The sequence below is a fragment of the Danio rerio genome, chromosome 8, assembly GCF_049306965.1.
Source record: "Danio rerio strain Tuebingen ecotype United States chromosome 8, GRCz12tu, whole genome shotgun sequence".
In the NCBI taxonomy this organism is placed as follows: Eukaryota; Metazoa; Chordata; class Actinopteri; order Cypriniformes; family Danionidae; genus Danio; species Danio rerio.
In genome coordinates, this window is record NC_133183.1 from 62,588,884 (window position 1) to 62,616,508 (window position 27,625).

At 36.9% G+C, this 27,625-nt stretch overlaps 2 protein-coding genes across 7 annotated transcripts in view; both read left to right on the forward strand.

Annotated features, from left to right (window-relative positions):
• The first annotated feature begins 4,985 nt into the window (after positions 1 to 4,985).
• Positions 4,986 to 16,866, forward strand: si:dkey-90l8.3. The gene is made up of 5 exons (XM_002663251.8): positions 4,986 to 5,242; positions 10,347 to 10,569; positions 13,834 to 13,930; positions 15,109 to 15,258; positions 15,914 to 16,866. The coding sequence occupies exons 2-5, from the start codon at positions 10,355 to 10,357 to the stop codon at positions 15,920 to 15,922; spliced, it is 471 nt and encodes a 156-aa protein (XP_002663297.3). The 5' UTR covers positions 4,986 to 5,242; positions 10,347 to 10,354; the 3' UTR covers positions 15,923 to 16,866.
• A 3,772-nt stretch (positions 16,867 to 20,638) lies between these two features.
• Positions 20,639 to 27,625, forward strand: part of bcl2l16 (BCL2 like 16) — a 58,802-nt gene continuing 51,815 nt past the window's right edge. Inside the window, exon 1 of one of the 6 annotated variants that reach the window (XM_073909061.1) lies at positions 20,639 to 20,787. The gene's annotated coding sequence lies outside the window, so the exon portion shown is untranslated. The remainder of the gene's footprint in view (positions 20,788 to 27,625) is intronic. The other 5 variants (XM_021478172.3, XM_073909063.1, XM_073909062.1 and 2 more) reach the window with 5 other exon arrangements.

Here is a 27,625-nt window from a genome sequence, read left to right on the forward strand (position 1 = left end):
CCCAAATTAATGTATTGCAAGTGAAATTCTGCCTGTTCAATGCCACCCAACCTGCTCCGAGCTGGAATCGAACCGGCGACTTTCCGCATGGGAGTCAGTTGCTCTACCAAGGAGGCTAAAGACCATGGCCTCTAACGTCTGTCAGTAGAGCACCTTTAGAGGTCAGAGGAGTGAGGTTTACCTGCACAGCACTTACTAGTTGGCCTCCATTACACTCACCCCCTAAACCTCACTCCCATCCAGATCACTGCACCAATGTAACCCCACCAGTCCTACACCACTCAACCGGCTCTGAGCTGGTATCAAACCCGCGACCTTCCATACGGGGGTCGGTTGCTCTACCAAAGAGGGTAAAGACCTCTAGCGTCCGTCACTAGAGCACCTATAGAGGTCAGAGGAGTAAGGTTTACCCAGGGCCGGAGCAAGCTGAACTGCCGCTCTAGGCAGAGGACGATCACGCCGCCCTCAACCCCAATGTGAAAACGAAAGTGACCGGTTGTGAAAATAAAGTGAGGTGTCGCGGACCTCTATTCAGCCGCCCTATGCGCGGATATAACTGAGGACGCGCGGGTGCTGAGGGAGGGAGGGAGGTGTCGCCGACGCTGCCCTCTCTATACTGCCGCCCTATGCGCGGAAATAACTGAGGACGCGCGGGTGTCGCGGACCTCTAATCTGCCACCCTACGCAGGGATTTAACTGAGGACACACGGGTGCTGATGGAGGTGTCACTGACGCTGCCCTGTCCTCTCTATTCTGTCGCCTATGCGCGAATATATCTGAGAACGTGGGTGGTGAGGGAGGTGTCGCGGACATAACTGAGGACACGGGTGATAAGAGGGGTGTTGCGGACGCCGCTCTCTCTATACTGCCGCCCTAGGCGGCCGCCTAGGTCGCCTCTATGGACGCGGCGGCCCTGGGTTTACCTGCACAGCACTTAGCTGGCCTCCATTACACAAGAACCAAAATTGGAATGCGTGTTCATAAAAATCACGTTAAATAATATTTGTTGTGTAGTCTGCAATGAAACACAAGTCAAAGTAAATTTAGTAAGTCACTACATTCTTTGTTTATTTGTGTTTTCCAAACTGTCCCAACGTTTTCTGATTTGTGGTTGTACTGTAAAGAGTGTTTCCATGAACTAAAGGAGGTTGACAGAACTTATAGTCCTCTCAATGTCTGTCTGCGTTCCCAAGCGTCATCGTTGATGTCAAACGTGTCTTTTTCTGAGATGTTTGCTCTCTCGGGGCCTCAAATACACCAACAAAAGGCTGTTTCGTTTGTTTGCAGAGTCAGATGAATTGGTCACTGTTTCAGAAAGCGCAATAAACTTTCAGACGTGTCCCCTGACAACAAAAATCTCCCAAGAGAAAGAAAAGACAACATAGTGGTGTAATTGATGACACTGAGAAGAACGGCCGAGAACAGAGCCGTGGGGTTTAAATCTGGCGAGAATTCATGCACCGGACACTTTTATGAATGGGTCACAGAATAACACTCACTGAATGTCTTTAAAGGAATGCTGCTGATTTGTAGGTGGTCCAGCTCAATGGTTTACAGGAAAAAAAGGTAATGGTAAAATATGGGATGCAAAAGGCGGCACGGTGGTGCAGTGAGTAGCCTCACAGCAAGAAGCTCACTGGTTTGAGCCTTGGCTGGGTCAGTTGGCATTTCTGTGTGGAGTTTGCATGTTCTCCTCGTGTTGCTGTGGGTTTGCTCCAGTCCAAACACATGCGCTATAGGGGAATTGGGTAAGCTAAATTGTCTGTAGTGTATGTGTGTGAATGAGTGTGGGTGTTTCCCTGTGAAGGGTTGCGGCTGGAAGAGCAAAACATATGCTGGATAAGTAATTATTAATGAATTATTTAATTGAATCAAAATCATCTTTTGTTGCAGAAACTTTTCAAAATAAATAAGAAATCAGTGTTTGATGATGCACATGCTGTACAAAATACTGTCATCTAAGTAAGTCAAATAATCGGAACTCATATATATGAGTTCATATGTGAGCCATATTATATATGGCTTCATATGTGAGTTTTGAAATTATTGTTTAATTAATTTTTACACAAGTTGATGCAAACTAAAATTTGTCTCATAGTCAAATAATGTTGATGCTTGGATTTTAATACAGTTATAATAATAATTACATATTGAGAGAGATGAAAACTATATATAATATAATATGATTCAAATATGGACAAAACCAACAGTTAAATTAAAAAAATTTAATTCCATTTTAATAAAATTTATTTATATTTATATATATATATATATATATATATATATATATATATATATATATGTAATGTATTTATATGTTGAATATGTAACATATTATATATTCATATACATGTATAAATGTTTTTTTTTTTATTAAATTATTTGGATTTTTGTTATTTGAAATTTTTTATGGCTTTTTTGACCCAATGTTTTGTTGATGCAACCCAGCATTTGTGTGTGTGTGTGTGTGTGTGTGTGTGTGTGTGTGTTGTCTGACCTCTAGTGGCCGCTACAGGCCTCTACACTGGCAGGGCAGGGGTGCCCAAACTTTTTCTTTTGAAGGACCAAAAACCAAACTTGAGTGAGGCTAGTGGGCCGAAGGTAAATATAATTGCCATGTGCAAGTTCATAATTTATGTAATAATATTTAAAAATGACCAGAAAACATTGCTTTATATTCATTAATTTTCCTTTGGTTTAGATCAGGGGTGTCAAACTCAATTCCTGGAGGGCTGAAGCCCTGCACAGTTTAGTTCCAGCCCTGCTCCAACACACTTACCTGTAGGTTTCAAACAAGCCTGAAGGACTCAATTAGTTTGATCAGGTGTGTTTAATTAGGGTTGGAACTAAACTGTGCAGAGCTGCGGCCCTTTTGGAACTGAGTTTGACACCTGTGGCTTAGATCTTATCCAATTACAGCACTACAGTTGTAGAAACATTTGGATTTAAAGGGATAGTTGACCCAAATATTAACATTTACTTACTATTTACTCTCCCTCGCGTGTTTATATGAGTTTATTTTTCTGTTGAACATAAAAGAAGTTGTTTTGAAGAATGCTTGAAACCTGCAAGCAATGACTTCCATTGTAGCAAAAACAAATACTGTTAAAGTTAATGGTTACCGGTTTCCAGCATTCTTCAGTTTGAACAAGTAAAGGGAGAGTACATGACAAATTTGATCTGTATAACATCTTAAATACGGATCTAGATTTTGGCCACTAGAGGTCAGTAAACATCCAAGTGTGCCTCGGATGAGGGAAAAATATTGTTATTAACTATTTATTAATATAAATAAAATGTATACGTTAAAACAACATATCGTAGTAAAAAAAAACTATAAAATTCTATAGGTAAATATATAATGAATAATTAAATATTAGCAATTGAAAACAATAAAACAGGACATTATAATTTATAACAAATATAACAAATTATATATAGTTATGTAATATAATGATAAGTATATTCACTCACTCACTCACTCACTAATTCATTCATTCATTCATTCATTCATTCATTTTTATTCGGCTTAGTCTCTTTCAGTTATATTATATAAGCTAATAATATTACATGTAATGGGCGTTTGAATGAAAAAAAGTGTTTCAGCTGTATGAATGTTGAATGAATGAATGTAACTGAATTAATGAATTAATGAATAACTATATGAATGAATGAATAAATGAATGAATGAGAATCAATGAATGAATGTTTGAAAATAAAAATAAATTAATGAAAATGAATGAATGAATAAAAATGAATTAATGATATGAATGAATTAATGAATAAAAAGGATCGAATAAATGCATTATTTAAAAAATGAGTGAATGAATAAATGAATTAATAAAAATGAATGAATAAATGTGTGAATACATGCATGCATGTATAAATGAATAGATGAATGAATAAATAAAAGAACGAACGAATGGACAAATTAATAAAAAATGAATGAATAAATGAATGAATAAAATAAATACATTAATTAATTAATATGTAAATGTATGCATGGATGAATAAATAGATCAATAAATAAACGAATGGGTGAATGAATAAAAATGAATGAATGAATAAAAAAGAATGAATAAAGGAAAATGAATGAATGACTAAAATGAATGAATGAATGAATGTGTGAATGTATGCATGAATGAATGAATAGATTAATGACTGACTGAATGAATGAATAAATCAAAATGAATGAATGAGTGAAAATGAATGAATGAACAAATGAATTAATAAAATAAATGAATGAATGATTAAATGAATGAATAAAATAAATGAATTAATTAATTAATATGTGAATGTACACATGAATGAATAAATGGATCAATGAATGAATGAATGAATAGATAAATTAATAAAAATGAATGAATAAGTGAAAATGAATAAATTTATAAAATGAATGAAGGAAGGAAGGAAGGAAGGAAGGAAGGAAAGAATGAATGAAATAATGAATGAATGAATGAATGAATGAATGAATGAATGAGTAGATGAATGAATGAACGAATTAATCAAAATGAATGAAAGAATGAATGAAAATAAATGATTGAATACAAATAATAGAAAAGAATTTTAGGAGAATGTTCTTTTGCAACCATAAAATAACGTTTCCAGAACAGCGTGGTCGTCATTTAAATAACCTAAATATAAAGAACGTTTTCCATTGCTATTTTTAGGTTAGTATTTTGCAATCGTAAAATAATGGTTCGGATAACCAATAAATAAACGGTAATATTTACAAAACATCAGGGAACTGCAATAAACACCTTTAAAAATAAATAAATTAATTAATTAATTAATACATAGAAATATATTCCATTATTACATTAAGGTGTCAGATGGCTTTATTGTATGGAATTATTACTTATTTATCACGCGATATTAATTATGTTATAAACCACGCCCCTTAACTATCAAACCAATCAAGGTGAAGTGCGCGGCTCTGTAACATCACGCTGGGAATAAAAAGGCGCGCGCCGCTCCGTCAGGTCAGTCAGTGATGCTGCTGTGCTCTGTGTTGAAACAGGAGGAAATTGTCGAGGTATTCTGCATGATGAGACTCAAGCAGTAAACTTACACACACCAGGTTCATTCAACATCTGTCAAAGCTACTTTGATTGAATATTGCTGCCGGTTACTGTACAATGCGGGCGTGAAGCGGAGGAGGACAGTCATAAGAGTGTTGTTGATCTGGATAAATAAACTTCATCAAGTCTGAAAACTCTCCGGAGACTGGAGGATCTTCAAGGTCAGTCCCCTGCTCTTATTAATAATTGTTGTAAAATTCGTTTTATAAGCGCATATTTGTTCATTTTTTAATAGTGACAACTTATAACTATATATATAACTATATTGTTTACCGCTACTTTGAATATTGGATCTGAAATTAGCATTAGCATCATTTAATTGCCTGTTTACGATGTTGTACTTTGATAGTCATTGGCTGATAATATTATTTGCCTATTTAGAATTTGCAAACAATGCTTTGCTGAAATTATAATAAGGAGAAAGTCTGAGTGTGCGAAATAAAACCAATTTTCAAGTCTTTTATTACACTTAAAATTAAATCTGAGTAAGTTTGAGCAGCTATATCAGGTTATGTTAGCTATTTTACCGTTTTAAATGCTGCAGTGGATTAAAATGTGTGTCTTGTATCTCTTTTGGTTTGTTATAAAAACTGACAGTGCCAGATATTATTTACTTTACTAGTTTTAGACATTATAGATTGATTCTAGAGAACATTGGTTGTATATCGATAGAAAATAATAATACTGATGAAATGTTTTTGTCCACTGACTCAGATAAAACTGGTTTTCAAGTTTAAAATGGATGGAAATTGATGGTTTTTCTTCCTAAGTACAATATAAATAGTTTTTTTAAAGAAGAAAATAATTAACATCTTTTATTTTTAGCAGGATTTCCAGAAAATACCCACTAAAATGTCATTCATTCATTCAATAAATAAATAAATAAAAGTTTACGTGGCAGAAAATCTTGTTTCAGTCATTTGTAGGTCGCAGAATACTCCTAATGTTCTTTATGTATTTATGTAATTTTTTTTTAGATGCCATTAATCGCAATTGATTATTTGATCGCTCTAATTCAAATGTAATTAATTACCAAATCTGGTACCCATTTAAAATCCTTGTAGTTCAAGATGTTCATCTTTTGGAGAAAGTCTTACTACTTTTAGTTTGGCTGAAATGAATAAAAAAATCTATAAATAATAACTTTATTATTAGTATAATTATTAAGTAATATTATTTTTCAGAACAGATTGGCTTCAGAACAAACACTCTGTTGAACGACACTTGGAAAATATTTGGAAAATAATTAAAAAAAAATCAAATTGACTCAATAAAGTTTAATAATTTGCATTTAAATGTAAGGATTGTTTGATATTTTTGTAAAATGGAAAAATGTTAAATAAATCATAAAAAAAAAGAAACATGTTAATCAGAAAAATATTGGTCATTTTGGATAACTCAAATAAAATCAAACATTCACAACAAATGAAAAACTAAAATGAAACTATCAACAGTCACTGAAAAACTAGCTGAAATAAAATAATAATAATAATAATAATAATAATAATAATAATAATAATAATGATAATAATATGGTGACACGGTGCCACTGCCATCTCATTGCAAGAAAGTCGTTGGTTCGAGTCCCGGCTGGGTCAGTTGGCATATCTGTGTGGAGTTTGCATGTTCTCCTATCTCTATTTATTTATTTTTACAGTAATTATCATTTTAAAGCAGCTTTACAAAAGGGGCACGTTATTGCATTGCAATCAAATTAAGTTATAAGTTACAATCAAATATAAGTTATTATATATAAACACAGTTAACCTGCAGTTATGGTGATGTCTGTGTGTACATGCTTAATGAAGTGTGTTTGTGCGTTCAGTTTGCTGCTAATGCTGTAGGTTATTCTTTCCTGTGCAATGTAGTGTGTAGATGCGCTTTTATATACAAATGCATCCATCAAGAGATGATTATACCCACACAGACATCTTTTTTTATATAAACATAAAACATCTTCTAACTTTTCTTCATTTGCCAAATAAATAAATAAATAAATAAACTATGATCTTTAATATGAAGACGACTGCCTGAATTCTTCATAATGAGTACTTTTATTTAATGCATTTGTATGGTTTAGGATTCATTCATTCATTTTCTTTCGGGTTAGTCCCTTTATTTATCAGGGGTCGCCACAGCGGAATGATCCACCAACTCTTCCAGCATATGTTTTACACAGTGGATGCCCTTCCAGCTGCAACACAGTACTGGGAAACACCCATACACTCTCATTCACACACATACACTACGGCCAATTGAAAATTTTTCCCCCTAAAGCGCATGTCTTTGGACTGTGTGGGAAACCAGAGGACCCGGAGGACAAACACGCCAACATGGGAAGAACATGCAAACTCCACACAGAAATGTTAACTTACTCAGCTACGACTTGAAACAATGACCTTCTTGCTGTGAGGCCACACAATGAATGAATAAGTGAAAATGAATGACAGTTTTGGACAGTTTTGTTTTGGAAGGGCATCCTCTGTGTAAAACATATCTTGGAATATTTGGTGGTTCATTCTGCTGTGGAGACCCTTGATAGATAAAGCGACTACGCCGAATGAAAATGAACGAATTAGTTTTAGTTGAGTTTTTTGTAAACTATTTTGTCTTTGTTTCTATATATTCATTCATTCATTTTCTTGTCGGCTTAGTCCCTTTATTATTCCGGGGTCGCCCCAGCGGAATGAACCGCCAACTTATCCAGCAGGTTTTTACGCAGCGGATGCCCTTCCAGTCACAACCCATCTCTGGGAAATCTGATATATTTAGCTTTAGTTTAGTTTTAGTTGTTCTAGTAATGGTTTTAGTTAACTTTTTATTTTTTGTTTTATATAATTTATTAAGGGGTTTTCACCTTTATTGGGAACAGACAGTGGAGATTTTACAGACAGGAAAGTGTGGGTAGCAGAGATAGGGAAGGATCGGCAAAGGACCTCAAGCCGGGAATTGAACTCGGGTCACCGTGAGCACCTTGATGCTGTGTGTCGACACCCTAACCACTAGACTATTGGCGCTGACGAGTTTTTATTTTGTGAACATTTTTTTTTCTGCTTGTTTCAATATTTTTAGTTTTATTAATTTGTGTCTTAGTAGTAGTTTTAGTTGTTTATGTGAATGTGTTCCTTATATATATATATATATATATATATATATATATATATATATATATATATATATATATATATATATATATATATATATATATATATATATATAAGGGTGAATAATTCTGACTTCAACTGTGTGTGTGTGTATATATATATATATATCAGGGCCGGAGTGGGACTCACTTTCAGCCCTGGAGTTTCAAGCCAGACCGGCCCATCTCAGTTCACGACTGACTATATTAAAATAAGGTCATTTACATTCAGTTTATAATGACACTATCACGTCCTTTTCAAGAAAACAGCTGCTTTAGAAATTCAAATGTTCAAAAGCCCTAACAGTATTATATGTCTTAAAAAAAATAATATAAGTTTCCAGGTGAGAATCGAACACGGGTCGGACGGCGTAGTAACGCAACATGTTTACCACTGTTCCACTATAGCGCCAATTCAGGGAGAGAAAAAAAAAGTATTGGACTGTGAACTGCAAGACACGGTAGTTCTTTCTATTGATGGCTTAATTTTTTTCTCCCCTTTTTAGATTTCTGATTAAGCTATGTCAGATTTATTAATGTATTAAATCATCTGATTTTCATTGAGCAGCTGTATTATTCATTAATATTAATTATTCGAATTCGCTGTTTGGGGTCGAATTATGATAGTTAACGTTACATCATCATTAACGTTAGTTCACCTGCAGGCTGCATCTTGCTCACGGGGCTGCGAGAAAATAAATAAGAAGAGCGGCGCTGCGGCAAAATAATAAATAAAAAGAGTGAAGCTATGGTCAAATAAATAAATAAATGAAAAAAGTGCGACTGCTGAGAGTGCAAGCAGCTAGGGACACCGGCCCTCACGGCCAAAAAAACGGACCGGCCCACCGGGAATTCTCCTGGTGCTCCCGATTAGCCAATCCGGGCCTGGTATATATATATACAGTATATATATATATATTATGAGGACATTGGGGACAAGTGTACACAGTTTCCTGTGAGGGTTTGGTTTAGCGGAAGGGAAAGAGAATATGAGCAATTCAATGCAAATGTCAACTTTGCTATGAAAAGTTTCCACCAAAATGGTAAAACCCTATCTAGATTTTTTTTTGTGTAGGCTTGTATTTTACACTGTAAAATTACTCAAATTTAAAAGTTTAAGCAATTATATTTGATTTACCAAAGTCCCACAAGTGCCAGTTTTACATCTGACACATCCATATTCAAGCGTTTCCCTCATAAATGCTAAAAATGTCAAATAAAATCAAATCAACCATGTTTGTTCTATAGAGAGCCGACTCTTATCCTTTTAATTAGAGCAATTTATCATTTTGAGACCAGGCATGATCAGACGGTCTATACCAGATGTCGAATTGGACATTTTAGGTTGACACTTATTTTTATTAAATAACAAAGAATCACCTGAATGTAGTTACTGCCAGACTGCTCTTACCATAAAACATATTCTGTTGGAATGTGGAAGTTTAAATTCCATTAGACAACATTTTTATAAGGAGAGCACTTTGATGGACATTTTTAAAAAGGTACCACCAGGTAGAGTTTTAAATAATTTATCAAAAATAGAACTGAAAAATCATATTTAACTTTGAATAAATTTTGGGGTGAATTTTAACTGTTTATATTTTATATATTTGTCTAAGTAACCTTTTTTTTTTTTAGTGCAATACAAATTTGCTTTTATCATGTAATATTTTATGTATATCCATTTTGCCATGAAATAGCCATAAGTTTCTTATGTGGTAATAAATAAATATTAATCCTGTTGATTAGCATTGTTTCTTATAGCTTGTGCAGTTTAATTTACAGAATTTCTACAAAGTATGTTGTATACCGTAAGCTGGCAGACTTTTTGGCCACATCCATAACACATGCTTATTTCCTTCATTCGAAATAGAAGAAATGTTTACAGATCAATATTTTCTGATGCCATAACTCTGTTTAGTTGTGGAAAATGTAAGCAGATGTCTGAATATGATGTTAACATGTTTATTCTTTCTATGTGCATTTATGATTTGAGATTTTACTGCAAATGTCACATCCATAATGCTGAAATTGCTCCGTTTGTACAGTTAAAAACACAATGGAAACTATGGAATGTCCCCACAACTCACAAAAGCAAGCCTGTGTGTTTGTGCATTCTTCAGGCGCAGTGATGGTGAACAGCCAGGTCCCGGGCGGTGTGTGTGTGTCCCGCTCGTGTGCCGGCTGCGGGGGCCGAATCTCGGACCGGTTCCTGCTGTTCTCCATGGAGCGGTACTGGCACTCGCGCTGCCTGAAGTGCTCCTGCTGTCAGGCTCAGCTGGGGGAGATCGGCTCCACGTGCTACAGCAAGAGCGGCATGATCCTCTGCAGGACCGACTACATCAGGTCAGACACAGGCTTTGTGGATGGCACACAGGCAGGGGTGTAGTTTGTGGGGTGGATAGGGAGGAGGTAACACTTCCGATTACAACCGCCCATTATCTACGTGTAAAAATGGTCATTTATTAAATCAAGCGGGTGCACAGTGGCTCAGTGGTTATCACAGCTAGAAAGTCTCTGCTTCGAGTCCCGGCTGGAACAGTTGGCATTTTTTGTGTGGAGTTTGCATGTTCTCCTCATGTTGGTGTGGGTTTTCTCTGGGTGCTCCGGTTTCCCAAAGACACGCGCTATAGGGGAATTGGGGAAACTAAATTGTTTATAGTGTGTATGGGTGTTTCCCACTACAGGGTTGCGGCTGGAAGGGCATCAGCTGTGTAAAACATATACTGGATAAGTTGGCGGTTCATTCCACTGTGGCAACCTCTGATAAATAAAGGACTAAGCCAAAGGAGAACGAATGAATAAAATTAAATCAAGCACACCAGCACTTTTAAAGCCCCCTAGAGTGTCCCGAAGCGTAGTATGTTGAAATGTGCATGCTAATGGTTCCTGGATGGTTGACGATTACCTGTAGATATTCAAGTGTAGATCTGTCTGTACTCTAACCGCTAATATTGCTCACGATTCAAAACGTGCTGGATGTGAACTTGATTAGAACTACAAACTGGGGTAAAAACTGTAAACAAACTACAAAAATGGCGGACACACAAGACTAACCGTAAAGTAAAAGAAGGCTTCGGTAAAGTTGAGTGAAGTACTATTAATTTATAATTACCTACTGTTAAAGTACTAATTAATATCTAGCCAACTGGAATATATTTAATATATCAATAATAATAATAATAATAATATAATATAATAATAATTTAATATTTAATATAATATAATAATTAATATAATATATAATTAATATAATAATTTAACATATCAATAATAATAATAATAATATATTTAAATATTTAAAAAAACTCCAGGATGACACAAGTTTTCATTTTTCTAGAACAGTGGATCTTAAACTGTGGTAACAGGCTTCCTTCTAGTGGTACACGGAGAAATCCAATATCAATGTCATATGTACATGCAACATATATTAACATATATTGGCATATATACTAACCCTATATTAAAAAATTTATCAAAAATAGTTTATATATATTAATATGATGACATATAGCCTATATTTCTGAGGTCCAAGCAACATTTCCAGGTTTTGAGGAATAGGATACTATAGGTTAACACTTTACATTTAAATACAGGATTTTTTTTTACTTTAAGAACAGTAGCCTACTGTTTTTAATGAACTTTTAAATGCAAGTTTTAATTTAAACGTTGACATTTTATTTAGTTTGTTTGTTCATTTTTTTTTACATATAAGCACAGTAGAGTGTTAATGTTCAAGCTGTTTATAATGTTTAACGTGGCTGATAATAATATATATTCTTAATAATAGTAGTTAATCTGTCACGATTTTAAATTGCAGCATTGTAGCTGCTTTACTCGGGCTACCACGCTACTGTATTTCCTGTATTCATTATAGTGCTGTATTTGGTCATTATAGTGGTACTTGGAGGGACAGTTTTTTTTTCTGAGGTGGTACTTGGTGAAAAAAGTTTGAGAACCACTGTTCTAGAACACAGATGCCCATAGTAGGGCCCATGGTAGCCTTAAGCCGCCACTGAACACAGCATTTGGACACGAGTGTCCGAATACGCCCCCTTGTGGCAGCCGCACAGAATTCTCAGTTCTGACGTGCACCATGGGAGAGAAGCTGTTCTCGCTGTGTCCGAAATAAGAATGCGAAAGCAATTCTCCGTGGTTGAATGAATGAATGAATACTAGAAACTCTAAACTCTAAAAATAAATGCTATATACGCTAAATATATCGGAGGTAATGTGGAGACAACATAAAACATTATATTTTTATTACTTTATTACCTACATTTATGAATAGAAATGTTTTTTTTTTTAAACAACAAAATAAAGTCCTAATTCTCATCTCGCGCACACGGACCTGCTTGAACAACACTGGAATACATCGCATCCAGTCGGCCGGTCGCAAACGGTGTAGTTTAAATATTTCAACGGATCCGCAGCTCAATTGGGATCCGAATTTACCGCATACGAAGATGATCGGAAATCCACGCAGCTCCCGGACTACTCTCCACAGTTTGCCGTTTGTCATGTGCAGTGGAAAGGAGGCTTTAGATTTGGCCCGCCATCCCATCTGAGAAGAGAGGGAGAATGGTGGTTGGGGCGAATGCCTTTGATAGAGATCTTTCATTCATTTCCTTTTTAGCTTAGTCCCTTTATTAACCAGGGTTCGCCACAGTGGAATGAACCGCCAACTATTCCAGCATATGTTTAACGCATTGGATGCCCTTCTTGCTGCAACCCAGTACCGGGAAACACCCATACACACTCATTCACACACATACACTGCCAGTTTAGTCCATCAATTCCCCTATAGCGCGTGTGTTTGGACTGTGGGGGAAACCAGAGCACCCGGAGGAAACCACACAAAAAAGGCCAACTTACCCAGTCGGGACTCGAACCAGTGCCCTTCTTGCTGTGAGGCCACAGTGCTAACCACTGAGCCACGATGCCGCCCTAAATTTGACATTTAGAAACTATAAATGCATCAGAAAGATAGAGTTATATTAGACATTCATTCATTCATTCATTCATTTTCTTTTCAGCTTAGTCCCTTTATTAATCTTTGAACGCCACAGCGGGATGAACCGCCAACTTATCCAGCATATGTTTTACCCAGCGGATGTCCTCCCAGCCGCAACCCATCACTGGGAAATATATTAGATATAATTAAGCAAAATTACAAATGCCAAACCTTCTCATGCGCTCCTCAAATACCACACATGATTTAGTTTTCACCACTAATAACGAGTGCGACAGGCTTTTAACTCCTCCTGTATTTCTTCACCTCCACATTTCATTCTGACCCACCCAAAAGAATCGTAATCGTTTTAACAAAGACGCGAGCCGATAATGAGACCGTTCGAGTCTCCACAGTCATTTGCAATTCAAATAGCGCAGGCAAAAGTTGTGTGAAGCTGTAGTTGTCACGCTATGCTGACGAGCAGTTTTGCTCTTGTGTTGATTTGCATTGTGCTCATTTGCATGATGATGATGATGATGATGATGATGATGCATCGTCTCCTGCTCCCACAGAGAACATCATAACTCTGGTGTTTAACAAGCGGCTCTGTGGGAAATCACAATGTGTGTGTGTGTGTGTGTGTGTGTGTGTTTCAGGTTGTTCGGGCACACTGGAGCATGCAGTGCGTGTGGTCAGTCCATTCCTGCCAGTGAAATGGTCATGCGGGCGCAGGGAAACGTTTACCACCTTAAGGTTGGTTACGGAAAGCATGATTTAGAAATTCAAAAGAAAAACTATATTTCAAGCAGAAATTGACCTGTCCTTTGTCATATTTTACAGCAAATTAGAAACACCTGATTAAAAAGTCTCACAAGGTCCAAAAGTTGCACTGATAAAAACTGCTTTAGTGTAAAAGTCAGATTTAATTTAATTTTGCATTTTAAATTTAATTTAAACGTAATTATTTTAAATAAATGTAATTTTAATAATCATAATAATCATAATGATCATAATAATAATCATCATCATGATAATAATCATAATAAAGAATAATTAATAATAATAATAATTATTGTGACTATTTTTTATTCCATTTTAATTTAATATTAATTAAATTTAATTCTATTTTATTATTTAATTAAAATGTAATTGTTTAATTAAAATAGGCAACTGGTAGCTCTAAATAATAATAATAATAATGATAAATTGCAAAATTAACATACAACAAATTTACAACAAGCAATGCAACTTGTGACTATTTTAAAATCTATTTTAATTAAATTTTATATTTTAATTTAATTACAATATATTATTTAATTAATATAATTATTTAATTAAAACAGGCAACTGGCATCCCTAAATATTATTATTATTATTATTAATTTTATTATTATAATGAATAAGCTCTAAATATTATTAATAATAATAATAACAACAACAACAGCATATTTCATGTACAACAAGCAATGCAACTTGTGACTGTTTAATTCTATTTAAATTTTATTAATTCGAATTTTTACATTTTCTATTTTCTATGAATTTATTTTAATTTAAAAACATTTTATTATTTAATTAAAACAGGCAACTGGCAGTCCTAAATATTATTATTATTATTATTATTAGTAGTAGTAGTAATAATAAAAATTAATTAATAAATTAATAATAAAAACGGCACAATTCGCAATGCAACTTGTGGCTATTGTTATTTCTTTTTAAAATTGTCTTTATTTATTTATTTATTTTGTTTAAATGTTAAAATAACTGATACAATTTTTGTCACATTTTAATATTACATTTTTATTATTTATTATTATTATATTTAAATTTATTTAAATATTTAATCACAACTGGCTGCCTAATAATAATAATAATAATAATAATAATATATATATTTAATATATATAGATATTTCTTTCTCTTCTCTGGTCCAGTGCTTCTCCTGTGCAACGTGCAGAAACCAGTTGGTCCCCGGGGACCGGTTCCATTATGTAAACGGCACCATATTTTGTGAACACGACCGTCCCGGAGCAGCACTTCTCAACACTCACCTGCAGAGCAACCCAGTCCTGCCCGACCAGAAGGTGAGTGAAGGTGCTTAATTCTGATTGGCTGGTAAGCATTCTCAGATGTGCAGTTATTTTCAGATACATGCACACACATAAAATAGTTCCGGCAAGTTAAGAGCTGCTCCATATCACTACGCTCAGTTATTGCACAGCTACAACATTCAAACACCACAGCAAAACACAGCTCAAGGCTTTGGAGGAGATGTGGAAGAGACTAGTGCTGCACACGGGAGCAGTTTGAGAATTTCTGTGTGGAGTTTGCATGTTCTCCCTATGTAGGCGTGGGTTTCCTCCGGTTTCCCCCACAGTCCAAACACATGCGCTATAGGGGAATTGATGAACTAAATTAGCTGTAGTGTATGTGTGTGTGTGTGAATGAGTGTGTATGGGAGTTTCCCAGTACTGGGTTGCAGCTGGAAGGGCATCCGCTGCATGAAACATATGCTGGAATAGTTGGCGGTTCATTCCACTGTGGCGACCCCTGATAAATAAAGGGACTAAGCCTCAGAAAAAGCAACAGTACCAATAAGTTTTCCAAATAATTCAGCAGTCCATTGTCAAATAAGTGATTTTTAGTACTATGACATCTTATCGGAGGCAATCTGACTTGACAGTGGACTAAATAAAGCTTATTCAAGTAAAGTGTCCTCCTCCCTCTTGTGTGTTGTAGGTTTGCTGAAGGACTCTTCATCTCTGCTCCTCTCATGCACTTATTTTTACAGCCTAAAATTCACACGCAGACTCGATTGAATGAGACGCTCCTTCGGGCTGATGGAAGCATTTCTGTATCTCAGACTTCAGATGAAGCCGCGGCGGATCCTGCAGTATCTCTCATGCTGATATCGTGGCCCCTGAAAACAGAAGTAGCGTGTCTATTTTCACACAGGATATCCTGCCAGAATGGCGTCTAACCTCGCAGAGAAACCTTCAGCGCTCGCTTGTGTTAAACTCTGCTCACTTTGTTTTCAATTTCATGTCAGATTTGTTTGAAGCAGAATTTTCATTGAGAGAATGTAGAGTTGAAGTCAGAACTACTCGCCCTTCTGTACGTATTTGTCCACTATTTTTGATTTTTTTTCAACACAAATCTTAATAGTTTTAATAACTCATTTCTAATTACTGATTTCTTTCTCTTTGTCATGATGACAGCACATAATATAAGACTAGACATTCTTCAAGACACTAGTGTTCAGATTAAAGTGACATGTAAAGGCTTCACTAGGGTAATTAGGGTAAAGTTAGGGTAATTAGGCAAGTCATTGTATAACAGTGGTTTGTTCTGGAGACAATCCAACACTAATATTGCTGAAGGGGGTTAATATTATTGAGCTTAACATGGCTTTAAAACAATTAAAAACTGTTTTTCTTCTAGCCGAAATAAAACAAATCAGACTTTCTCCAGAAGAACTAATATTAGAGGAAATACTGTGAAAAACTCCTGAATCTGTTCAACATCATTTGGGAAATATCTAAAAAAAGAAAATCACAGGACGGTGAATAATTTTGACTTCTACTGTATATTTGAAGTAGGGATGAGGCAAATTTGAAATTGAGATAAATGTCAAAAGTCTTACAAAATTACTTTAGATTATTAACTAAAAAATAAATAATATTGCAAACCCATTTTGGTTTCGGTTTTCTGCCTAGGGCAGGGTTTTTCAAAGTCTACGACAGTGGGCCTCCCTTTTGACACAACTTATCCATTGGCGCCCCCGTCCTCCCAAACACGCACGCACACACGCGCACACACGCACACACAAAATTCTGGAGGTTTTCCTGCTACCTCATCATGCTTGGTTTCAAGGTGTCGCCGAAGTTTAGCGGGTCTCATGCTGTCATTAGCCAAAATATCTTGACAAACCACACATAAAGGTCGTGGTTCATCAGCTGGTCCTGTTCACGTGAATCCTAAACTCAAATACTGATCATCATATCGTCGTCTTTTGGGTTTAAGTCCTGAACTTGAAGGCTTTGAATCGGGGGGTCTCAGAAACCGATCCATTGTATTAGCAGGCATATACCTGTATTGGCGGGCTTGCCAAACAGAAACGAATTCACAGCTATGGCCTTCTGGGTAAAAAAGGTTTTGTTATTTTTGACGTATATTTTTTTTTAGCTTTGTTTAATTAAAATGTTTAAAAATAATAAAAAATACATATAATAATTAAACTTAATAATTATATTTTTATTATATTATATTTTTCCCGCGCCTCCCCTGACATGCTCTGGCGCCCCCCAGGAGAGGCGCGCCTCACACTTTGAAAACCCCTGGCCTAGGGCATTCAGAATATCCCAACCTAGGCTCATTGCAGATTGTACTCAGGTCTACATATCTGGGAACAGCGACATGCATAACCAGAGGTACGTCTGCTCGCAGTCTTTGTTTTTGCAAATCCACCAGAGGCCGCTGTGTGCACTTTTTGAAGATCTCGAATTTCTCTCGCGCATCCTCTTCTTGTGTAAATCGACCAGAGGGCGCAATATACACTTTAGCCCACCAGGGGGTGCATTTCCCAAACAACGATGTAACTCGCGGCTGAACTATCACATCATCGTTTGGGAAAAGAACGAAGTAGTGACGAGTGTTTCCCAAAACTCGTAGATTTTCTGTCGCAGATCCATCGCTTGAACCACGTTATAGCGTAAAATATCGGTTATAGTAGTTTGTCGCATTTGATTTTTAAAGGTTTGTTAAATAAATTAACGCAACAATGCTCATTTAAATATTCATTTGGATATGAATTAAAAACTATGCAGATATAACCCTCTCACGATTAAAAAAAACTCTTATATCTCTGCTTCTACGTCCATCATTCTCATCAAAAGAGCACGCAATGCTCCGTAAACTCTTTGAAACAGACAAACTCTGGAACATGGCCTGCTCCGGAGCAGGTTATCTTCAGGGAGTAAGGTGCTAAGGTTAGTTATCATACCCTAAAAGTTACCCCCGTATCCGGAACCGAATGCTGAGGTTATCCAGCTACTTACTCTTAAACTTAACCTGCTTTCTGGAATACCCCCCAGAGGTCTAGTCGCAGGCATAAAAGTTTGCGATGCAGTTTGCGAATGTTCGTTGGAACGACTGATTTGCTAAACGGCAAATCAACAAACTTTGTTTGTAACGACGGAACTTGCAACCTTAGTTGGCTAATGATGGTTTTCGGAAACACACAGCAGGCCAGCTTGCTGTCAACTGGCTGACCAACTGACCCACCCTCCCCCTTCCCTTAACCCAACCCATAGTGTTTTCAAAAGCAGTCTAGAAAAGAAAAGGCTGTCGCGGCTGCATGATTTCACCACATTTTTAGCCTGTTGTTTATTTATTCACTTTATTTTTTATCATTTGTTTTACCTGGTTTCCGGAACCGTTCTTCACCAGACTCGAACTCCATCGTTGCTGCCAACTCTGCATCCCAAGTCCACCACCGTACCCGGTGAGCTACTGGGCAAACTGGTAACAGCAGAAAAGCTGTCCATATGGAGGTAAACAGTCAGCTGGTAACGTAAAAAGGAACAGAAGCCGTTGGCAGCGTCACACCTCCCTGTAGTGTTCGTTTTAAAGCCGAAATGCAGCCTGACATACCTCTGGGTACATAATTCACATGCTCCAGGAATGTAGACAGGAGTAGGTATCCACAGTGAGCCTGTGTTTCAATATTTGGTTTAGGCCCACAGTATTTATTTCAGTGCATGCTTAGTTTCACGAGTCGAAAGAGGCTGAATTTGCTTATTTTATACACCGTCAAGCCTGAAACGACCCATACCCCTTGACAAATTCTGACTATGTTCAAATGTAAATAAAAGCTAAAAATAGTTTTTTCCACAGCGATGCCTCTTGTACATTGTCTTATTATCTTTTGGGAGAGGTCTGTGTCATTTCCACTTAAAAAACAACAATTTCAATGCCTCATTCACACTAGCAGGGACTTTGTAGCTGCCTGTCACTCTGGCTGGCGCCCTGCTGCTAACGCAGGTCTGTGTAGCACAGAGAATGCAAGCAGCCACTGCAGGAGCTGAAAGAAGGTCATGTGAGCTCTACTGGTGCTCCTATTGGCTGTCGCTCAAAGTCGCTCTTGATTTGCATAAAGTTGAAGGATTCTCAACTTTGTCATGTCCCTCGACACGCCCACCTGGTCGCCAGCGGTCGATGTCGCTCACATAGACTTAGGGTCGCAGGAATTTGCTCGCTCTCTGTTGAAATGAACGGTTGATTTGCTGCTGCGAGTGTGAATGAGGCTCAAGTTAGAATTTACCTGCTAAAAAATCCATCTTAAACCAGCCTAGGCTGGTTGGCTGGTTTTAGCTGGTCGACCAGGCTGGTTTTAGAGGGGCTTTGGCCACTTCCAGGCTGGTTTCCAGCCATTTCCAGCCTGGTCTTAGCTGGTCAGGCTGGAAAATGACCAGCTAAATCCAGCTAAAACCAGCTTGACCAGCCTGGTTTAAGCTGGACATAGCTGGTTTTGGCTGGGCTCCCAGCCTGGCTAGGCTGGTCAAGCTGGTTTTAGGTGGTCATCTCCCTGCCTAACCAGCTAAGACCAGGCTGGAAATGGCTGGAAACCAGCCTGGAAGTGGCCAAAACCCCTCTAAAACCAGCCTGGTTGACCAGCTAAAACCAGCCAACCAGTCTAGGCTGGTTTAAGCTGGATTTTTCAGCAAGGTTAACAGGGGTGTGAATAATCATAAATATATTTTTCTTGTGTCAAAGAGAAAAATGAGTTAGTTTCACTAAATTTGGTCTTTTTTTTTCAATAGCTCAGTTCACACTGGAGTAATTTTTCAAACCAAGCATACAATTTAATTTGTTTTATTGTTATTTTTATTATTGTTATTTTTACTTAGTTTTTATCTTAAATGTCCAATCACAAGGATTTTATTTTCACATCTAGGCCAAGTAATGCTAAATGTGAACGCACCTTTTCTCACGTGCAAAATTGGTAATGGAAAATGTTTCACTCTTGCATTAAACACACAGGTGGATTACGATAACAACGTTTTGCGGTACGGTAGTAAATGCTACTGTATTTTAACGTCAGAATAAAGTAAATGGGGTCAGTTTTGATTTCACATTGCTTATAATGTCAAAATATATATATCTTCTGGACATCGTTCAGGATGTAGAGTTGTAAATATGTTTTTATAACAGTACTTTCTGTAATGCTTGAATATCTGCTCAGCGTGTGATGTCTGTTTATGCTGTAATTATCCAATAAATGCAAAATGCAACAAAACCCCGATGTGAATAATTAATTTGTTGTCTTTTACTATTATTACTGCTTTATTGAAAGGCCTTTCACTGTTGTCTGCTCAAAAATAAATGTGCTGTGACAAAAAAATCCCCTAAAATTAATAAGACATTCAGCAATACAGTAACTAAGCAATAATACTAAACTTTCACAGCTGTCACAATTCAAGTGAATAAGATGTTTTATTTGAACTTACATGCGGGACTTTTATTTTGAAAACGCAACCGCAGATTGTTTACTATGCAAAGTGCAAGATTTGCAGACTTTACATTTATACAGCTCCACTCAGAAGAAGCATAAGGTATGTTTTATTGTATCTTATGTTGATTTATCGTGTGTATTGTGAACTTTGAAGTGTCTGTTTCAACAAACAAGTGTAGACTTCTGAATCGTGTCAAATCACTCAGCTCAACCGTCATCCGTTTATGCAGATGAAGTCTCGGCGATTTTCTTTGTAGCTTAATTAATGCATCTCTATTGGTCTCTTTAGTCAATTTTAATTATAATTTAGCCTTCATCTATACTTCATGAGCAAATGAGTGTAACATTACTCTGGGTTTATATCTGTCTGTGTTGAGCGTACATCATTTCCTATGCAAGAAAAAAGAACATTAGCAAAGACCCAATATGAACAAAAAGGGTTCCATAAATAAAATTTCAGCATTTTAAACAAGTTTAAATGATTTACACTAAGAAAGAGTTTTACATGCAATATAATTGTTATAGTCTTTTAAAGAGTTCACATATAAATCAAAAGTCCTTTCTGAAAATATAAAAGTAAGGGTGTTTCTTTGAAAATGTACATTTATGGATGTAAAATTTAGCCATTGAGCATAAGCATGGGACGACAACCATTATTAAGGTATACCATTGTTGGGAAAAGTCAAGGTTTTAAAACCGTCAAAATGTTCTATACCGTTCCTAAGGTATGTGTAAGATTTTTTATTTACTTTTTTTGTTTGTAGTTTTTTAGGATAACAGTATCTTCAGCAGAAAAGAAATTTTAAGATTTTGAAAAATGGTAAACAATCAGTCTTTGAAACAAATCACAACAGCAGAAGTCAAAAATTAATTTAGCATGACACGTTATAGTGTTCCAAAATATTATAAATGTTGCTCAAAATAAAACATATACTGTGTTCAAAAGTGAAAAAAAAGGTTTTGTGTTTTTTACCCAGACATTTAAAAATAATATTTTTAGAGCAGTAATCGCAGATATCTAAGGTTATCATGTCGGATTCTTATACTAACCCATGCCTAATTGAACGTACATCATGCAGTGTGTTTGTGTGTGAGAGCTGGAGCAGGGTTGTTGCTAGAGCGGATACGTTTGCGGCCGGAAGTTAACGCAAATTATTTATATTATTTATTAAATTTCTCATTTGTTGTATTTTATTAACGTCTACCCCAACCCTAAACCCAACCGTCACAGTAATGTAAAAACTGTAGTTGTACCGAGTATTAGTTATTTTATCTATTAAATTACCCAATAAAATGTATTTTTAACGCCTACCCCCACCCCAACCCTAAACCCAACCCTCACAGTACTGTGAAAATATTAATTATTGTTATACAGTGTCATTAAAAAATGCTGCTTTATTAATGTGCATATCGCACTTCCGGCCGGCCGCATATCCGATCTAGACTTTACCCTGGAGCAGAGCTCATTAATATTCACGACACAATCCATATATGGTCAATCATGGACCTTCACGCCCTATTCACACGGGGCTTCAGCGTCATCGCTTGACTGAAGGCGTGTCTGAAGTTGGGGCTAAAGCGATCGTCATAGCAGCGTCAGCCAATGAAATTTAGTCAGCAATAGGCCACTGTCTAGCTGGTGTATTTGCATACAGTGATCTGATTGGCTGACGCTTCCGTCGGCGCTTGAAAAGTTGAGCTAGTCCCAACTTCTACAGCGAGGAATGCTCTGAAGTGGCGCCGACGGATCCACAATGAGATCAGCAATGCCTGACGTCACTCATTCAAAGTGAATGGGAAATGTTGACGCTGACGCCCCGTGTGAATAGGGCGTGTCAGGTTCGATGGGTATTTTATGGAGTAATAAATGAGCTTATAAAACCATTTCTGGACATTTTTTAAAAACTTACCGAAGCCTACTATGTAGACATCAGTGTTGTACTAATGTAGTATATGGCACATTTGACAGTGACCTTTATTGACATTTTAATCATTTTAAATAATATAATGCATAAGAGATGATATTCAGAGATTTAAGCCTGTATTGATGAACTAAATTGGCCGTTGTGTATAAGTGTGTGTGAATGAGTGTGTATGGGCCCAGCAGACACCCAACATCATAAGACTAAGTAATATTGGGTTAGATTTAAGTCGCCAGCGTCTAATAATGACGTCAAATGACATTGGTATTTGGTTGATTTTAGGTTGTGTTGGAAAATCAACATCGAGCCAACAACTTAAACCAGCGTCATAGTGTTGCCCAATACTGGCATTTATTTGTCATGTTTGGCAACCAAAATCCAATCTGACAGACGTCATAGTGGTAACGTCCACACAACGTCAAGCTGTCCCATCATTAGACGTTGATATTTGTTTGATTTTAGGTTGTGTTGGAACATCTGTCTGACGTTGGGTTCTGACGTCAACCTGATTTTCATTTCCAAACAAAATGTAACGTCCCATGACGTTGGGATACAGTGTAAATCTGACGTCATGTTGGCGTCCTCTGCCTGCTAGGGGTGTTTCCCAGTGCTGGGTAGCAGCTAGAAGGGCATCCACTGTGTAAATAATACCACAGGTACCCAGTACTGGGAAATAGTACTGGAATAGTTGGCAGTTCATTCCACTGTGGCGACATCTAAAGTAGAGACTAAGCCGAATGAGTTTAACTAGGGCAAAATCAAAACCTCGATTAATTGAACATTTTGAACTCGATTACGATGAATAAATAGTTATCGAAACAGACTTTCGAATGTACTTTCCGATTAATCGTTCAGCCCTAATTGTAACTTAATTTGGTTGTGATAGACTGTGCACCTTTTGTAAAGCTGCTTTGAATCAATAGTTATTTATAAATAAACTTGAATTGAATTGAATTATCTGCTCAGCATGTCTATATTACCCAATAAATGCGAAATACAACATGTTCTGCCTTTTTTTATTTGCCCGTGCATTGTTTATGGCTGTTTTTCTGCCGGTTATTAGCCGTGGTCTCGGCGGTGCAGACCTGATTACCCAGAGGGTTGGCATGAATAGGGCTTGAGCTCGGACCATTACAGAAGCAATTAAATGTGAGCGTGGAGTGTGTGCAGGTTCACAACTCTCCGCTCTGATCCCCGTGTTTGAATTTAATAAGGACTAATCTGCCGCCTAGTTAATTAAGAGGCAGTCGCTCCTTTCCGTTGGCTGCCTCAAAACAATCACACGCGTTAAATGTTTACCATGTCGCAATTAAAGCAGGCGACATAGCAGAAGTTTTCACCCCCCCCCCTCCGCTTCCCACAACCTCCTGCCCTTCAGCAAAAGACACGTATACAAACTATAGTGGGAAACCAACCGCTCTTCTCACTTCTCAGACGTTTAATTGACATCCTGAATTATTTATTTGACTTCTTTCCCTCAGAAATCAACTCAAAATCAAACACTGACTCTCTCCTTCTGTTCAAATCCATACTCAAAAACCCTCATTCATTCATTCATTCATTCATTCATTTTCTTGTCGGCTTAGTCCCTTTATTAATCCAGGGTCGCCACAGCGGAATGAACCGCCAACTTATCCAGCAAGTTTTTGCGCAGCGGATGCCCGTCCAGCTGCAACCCATCTCTGGGAAACATACACACACACACTCATAAACTCAAACACAACGGACAATTTAGCCTACCCAATTCACCTGTACCGCATGTCTTTGGACTGTGGGGGAAACCGGAGCACCCGGAGGAAACCCACACGAACGCAGGGAGAACATGCAAACTCCACACAGAAACGCCAACTGAGGTGAGGTTCAAACCAGCGATTTCCCTACCTAAAAACCTCATTCATTCATTTTCCTTCCGCTTAATCCCTCTATTTATCAGTGGTCACCACAGCGGAATGAACCACCAACTATTCCAGCATATGTTTTAGACAGCGGATGCCCTTCCAGCTACAACTCAGTACTGGGAGACATCCACACACACTCATTCACACACACACACTCATACACTAAGGCCAGCTTAGTTCAGAGAAAATGCAAACTCCACACAGAATTGCCAACTGAGCCAGCCGAGGCTCGAACCAGCAACCTTCTTGCTGTGAGGCGAACATGCTAACCACTACGCCACCATGCAGCCAGCTACATTAATATAATAAGTGTCTATTTTATTCAACATATAGTTTAATGAAAGTTACAGTTTTAGGTGTCTCTCACATTGTCCCTCAGTGACATTAATATAGTGTAGAATGCTTTTAATAATAATTTAGTGTCCATTTTATTCAGCATGCAGTTTGTCATGTCTTATTGCCTTATTTCTCTGTTAAAATGTAACGTAATAGTTGCTTTCCCTGGTGATTAGTTACTGTTATAGACCATTTTGAGGGATGTAAACAAAAACAATGGTCCTAATGTATTTCCTGTTTTACATTTGTAATTTCTACAGCTTCTGAAAATCCAAAAAGAGCTGCATATTGATAAATAATGAGTATAAAAAAAAGTATTGCTAAATAAAAAAAATAGTATTGATAAATAATGTTATGATGGCTGTTTAAACATTAAGTTATGATTAAATTGCGTCTTGTTATGAAATAGTTAGATAACAAGCAGGAAATGTTCTTCCTGCTGCGCCACCGTGTCACCCAGCATAAAGGTTTTAATAACTAATTTCTTTTTTTTAATGATTTTCTTCTTTTCTTTGCAAAAAATGCAGCTGAATCTCATGTACAGATCCTTAACATAAAAGCAGAACAATGCAAAATAATTAAATACAGTAAATAACCTCCTATAAATTGAGTAAATAAACCAACTCAAAACACATACAAAAAAAGAGGGTGGAGGTTGCCAATATCATAGTCTTAGTTATTATTTTGTCTCATGTTGCGTATACTTGACGATACAGATGAAAACTAAATTATTTATCTTCCTGTGAAATTTTTTTTTTTTTTGTCAAATTTCTTTCTGCTATTTCAACACATTGTAAACTTTTAACAAACTAGATTTACTAATTATGTGTTAGTTAAAGCTACATTTCAATAGGATAATACCATGTACACACACACACACACACACACACACATATATATATATATATATATATATATATATATATATATATATATACAGGCACACACACACAAACACTCCTAGGCCACTTTATTAGGTACACCTTACTAGTTCTAGTACAAAACTGCCTTAATCCTTCGTGGCGTAGATTCAACAAGCTACTGGAAATATTCCTCAGAGATTTTGCTCCATATTGACATGATAGCATCACACAGTTTCTGCAGATTTGTCGGCTGCACATCCATGATGCCAATCTCCCGTTCCACCACATCCCAAAGCTGCTCTATTGGATTGAGCTCTGGTGACTGTGGAGGCCATTTGAGTACAGTGAACTCATCGTCATGTTCAAGACACCAGTCTGAGATGATTGAGCTTTATGACATGCTGCGTTATCCTGCTGGAAGTAGCCATCAGAAGATGTGTACACTATGCCTCAAGGTTGGACGTGTTGTGTGTTCAGAGATGCTCTTCTGCAGAGCTCGGTTGTAACGAGTGCTTATTTGAGTTACTGTTGCCTTTCTATCAGCTGGAACCAGTCTGGCCATTCTCCTCTGACATCATCAAGGCATTTGCGCCCACAGAACTGCCACTCACTGGATGTTTCCTCTTTGTCTGAGCATTCTCTGTAAACCCTAGAGATGGTTGTGCGTGAAAATCCCAGTAGATCAGCAGTTTCTGAAATACTCAGAGCAGCCTGTCTAGCACCATCAACCATTCTACGTTCAGAGTCACCTAAATCTCCTTTCTTCCCCATTCTGATGCTCGCTTTGACCTGCAGCAGATCGCCTTGACCATGTCTACATGCCTAAATGCGTTGAGTTCCTGCCATCTGATTGGCTGATTAGAAAATTGCAGTTGGACAGGTGTGCCTAATAAAGTGGCCAGTAAATGTATAATTACCTTTCTCTGTAAGACAGCACTTGGGAAATATTTGAATAAGAATTAAAATTTCACAGGCTAATAATTTTGCATTAATCTGTATATAAGAAGCTAGCAAGCATTGATCATATTTAAAAAAGTCTAATTAATGCAACCAAAAGCGCCATGAGAGTCATAAAATCTATATGTTCATGATTAGCGAGCACTAAAATGTCAACTTAATGCACTTTTAAACAAATAAATAAATAAAAGCGCTCCCTGATGTCGGTGTAGGTGCTGATACGGCATCAATTATTTATTTCGCATCGGATTGAAAAGCATCAGGCAAATTCATTAACGTATGCAAATGATCACAATTGCAATTATCTTCATATCTTGATAAGTAAGGAAATCAAAACCTCGGCACAATTTGAATCCCACTGTGCCTCAACTTACACTCCGCATTCAAACCAATCAAGCTTCATCTGCATATTCCTAATTAACCGCGCATATTCACATGCCAATTAGAGGCTCTGAGAGAAAGAAAAAAAAAACGGCCTCTTAGTCAACAGGCATTATCCTCTATCAGGGAAAAGTTTGCAGGTGTATGAATTGCTACGCGGCTTCTGTCATGGAAAAAGTGTTTATATTCACTAATTAATCATATTAACACATGCAAATGAGTCTAATTGGCTGAGTTTCCATGCCTCACGCTGTGAGAAAGTGGGAAAGGGAAGAGTGTGGATATTTTTACCAGCTAACAACCATTTACAAATGCTTTATTTTCATCTCTCTTAAGTTCGCTATCTAAATAGCGCATGCATAAGGCTGCTGTCTTCTATTTTAAAGGGGATCCATTATGCAAAAATCTCTTTTATAAGGGGTTAAAACCAATGACTGTTTAAAATATGGATGATGCGGTAGCAACTTTGCCATTGAACGCTCTAAAGGCAAAAAACCTCATGATGGGCACAAACTGTCGGAAAAGACTGCTGAAATTGGAGCCTGGGCATGCACAGAAGGGGCTACCTGAGGTGGAGTCAA

Coding starts and splice junctions, on each gene's coding strand:
- si:dkey-90l8.3 (XM_002663251.8), top strand. CDS start 10,355: ATGGTGAACAGCCAGGTCCCGGGCGGTGTGTGTGTGTCCCGCTCGTGT. Junction 10,570..13,833: donor TGCAGGACCGACTACATCAG/GTCAGACACAGG, acceptor TGTGTGTTTCAG/GTTGTTCGGGCACACTGGAG. Junction 13,931..15,108: donor GAAACGTTTACCACCTTAAG/GTTGGTTACGGA, acceptor TCTCTGGTCCAG/TGCTTCTCCTGTGCAACGTG.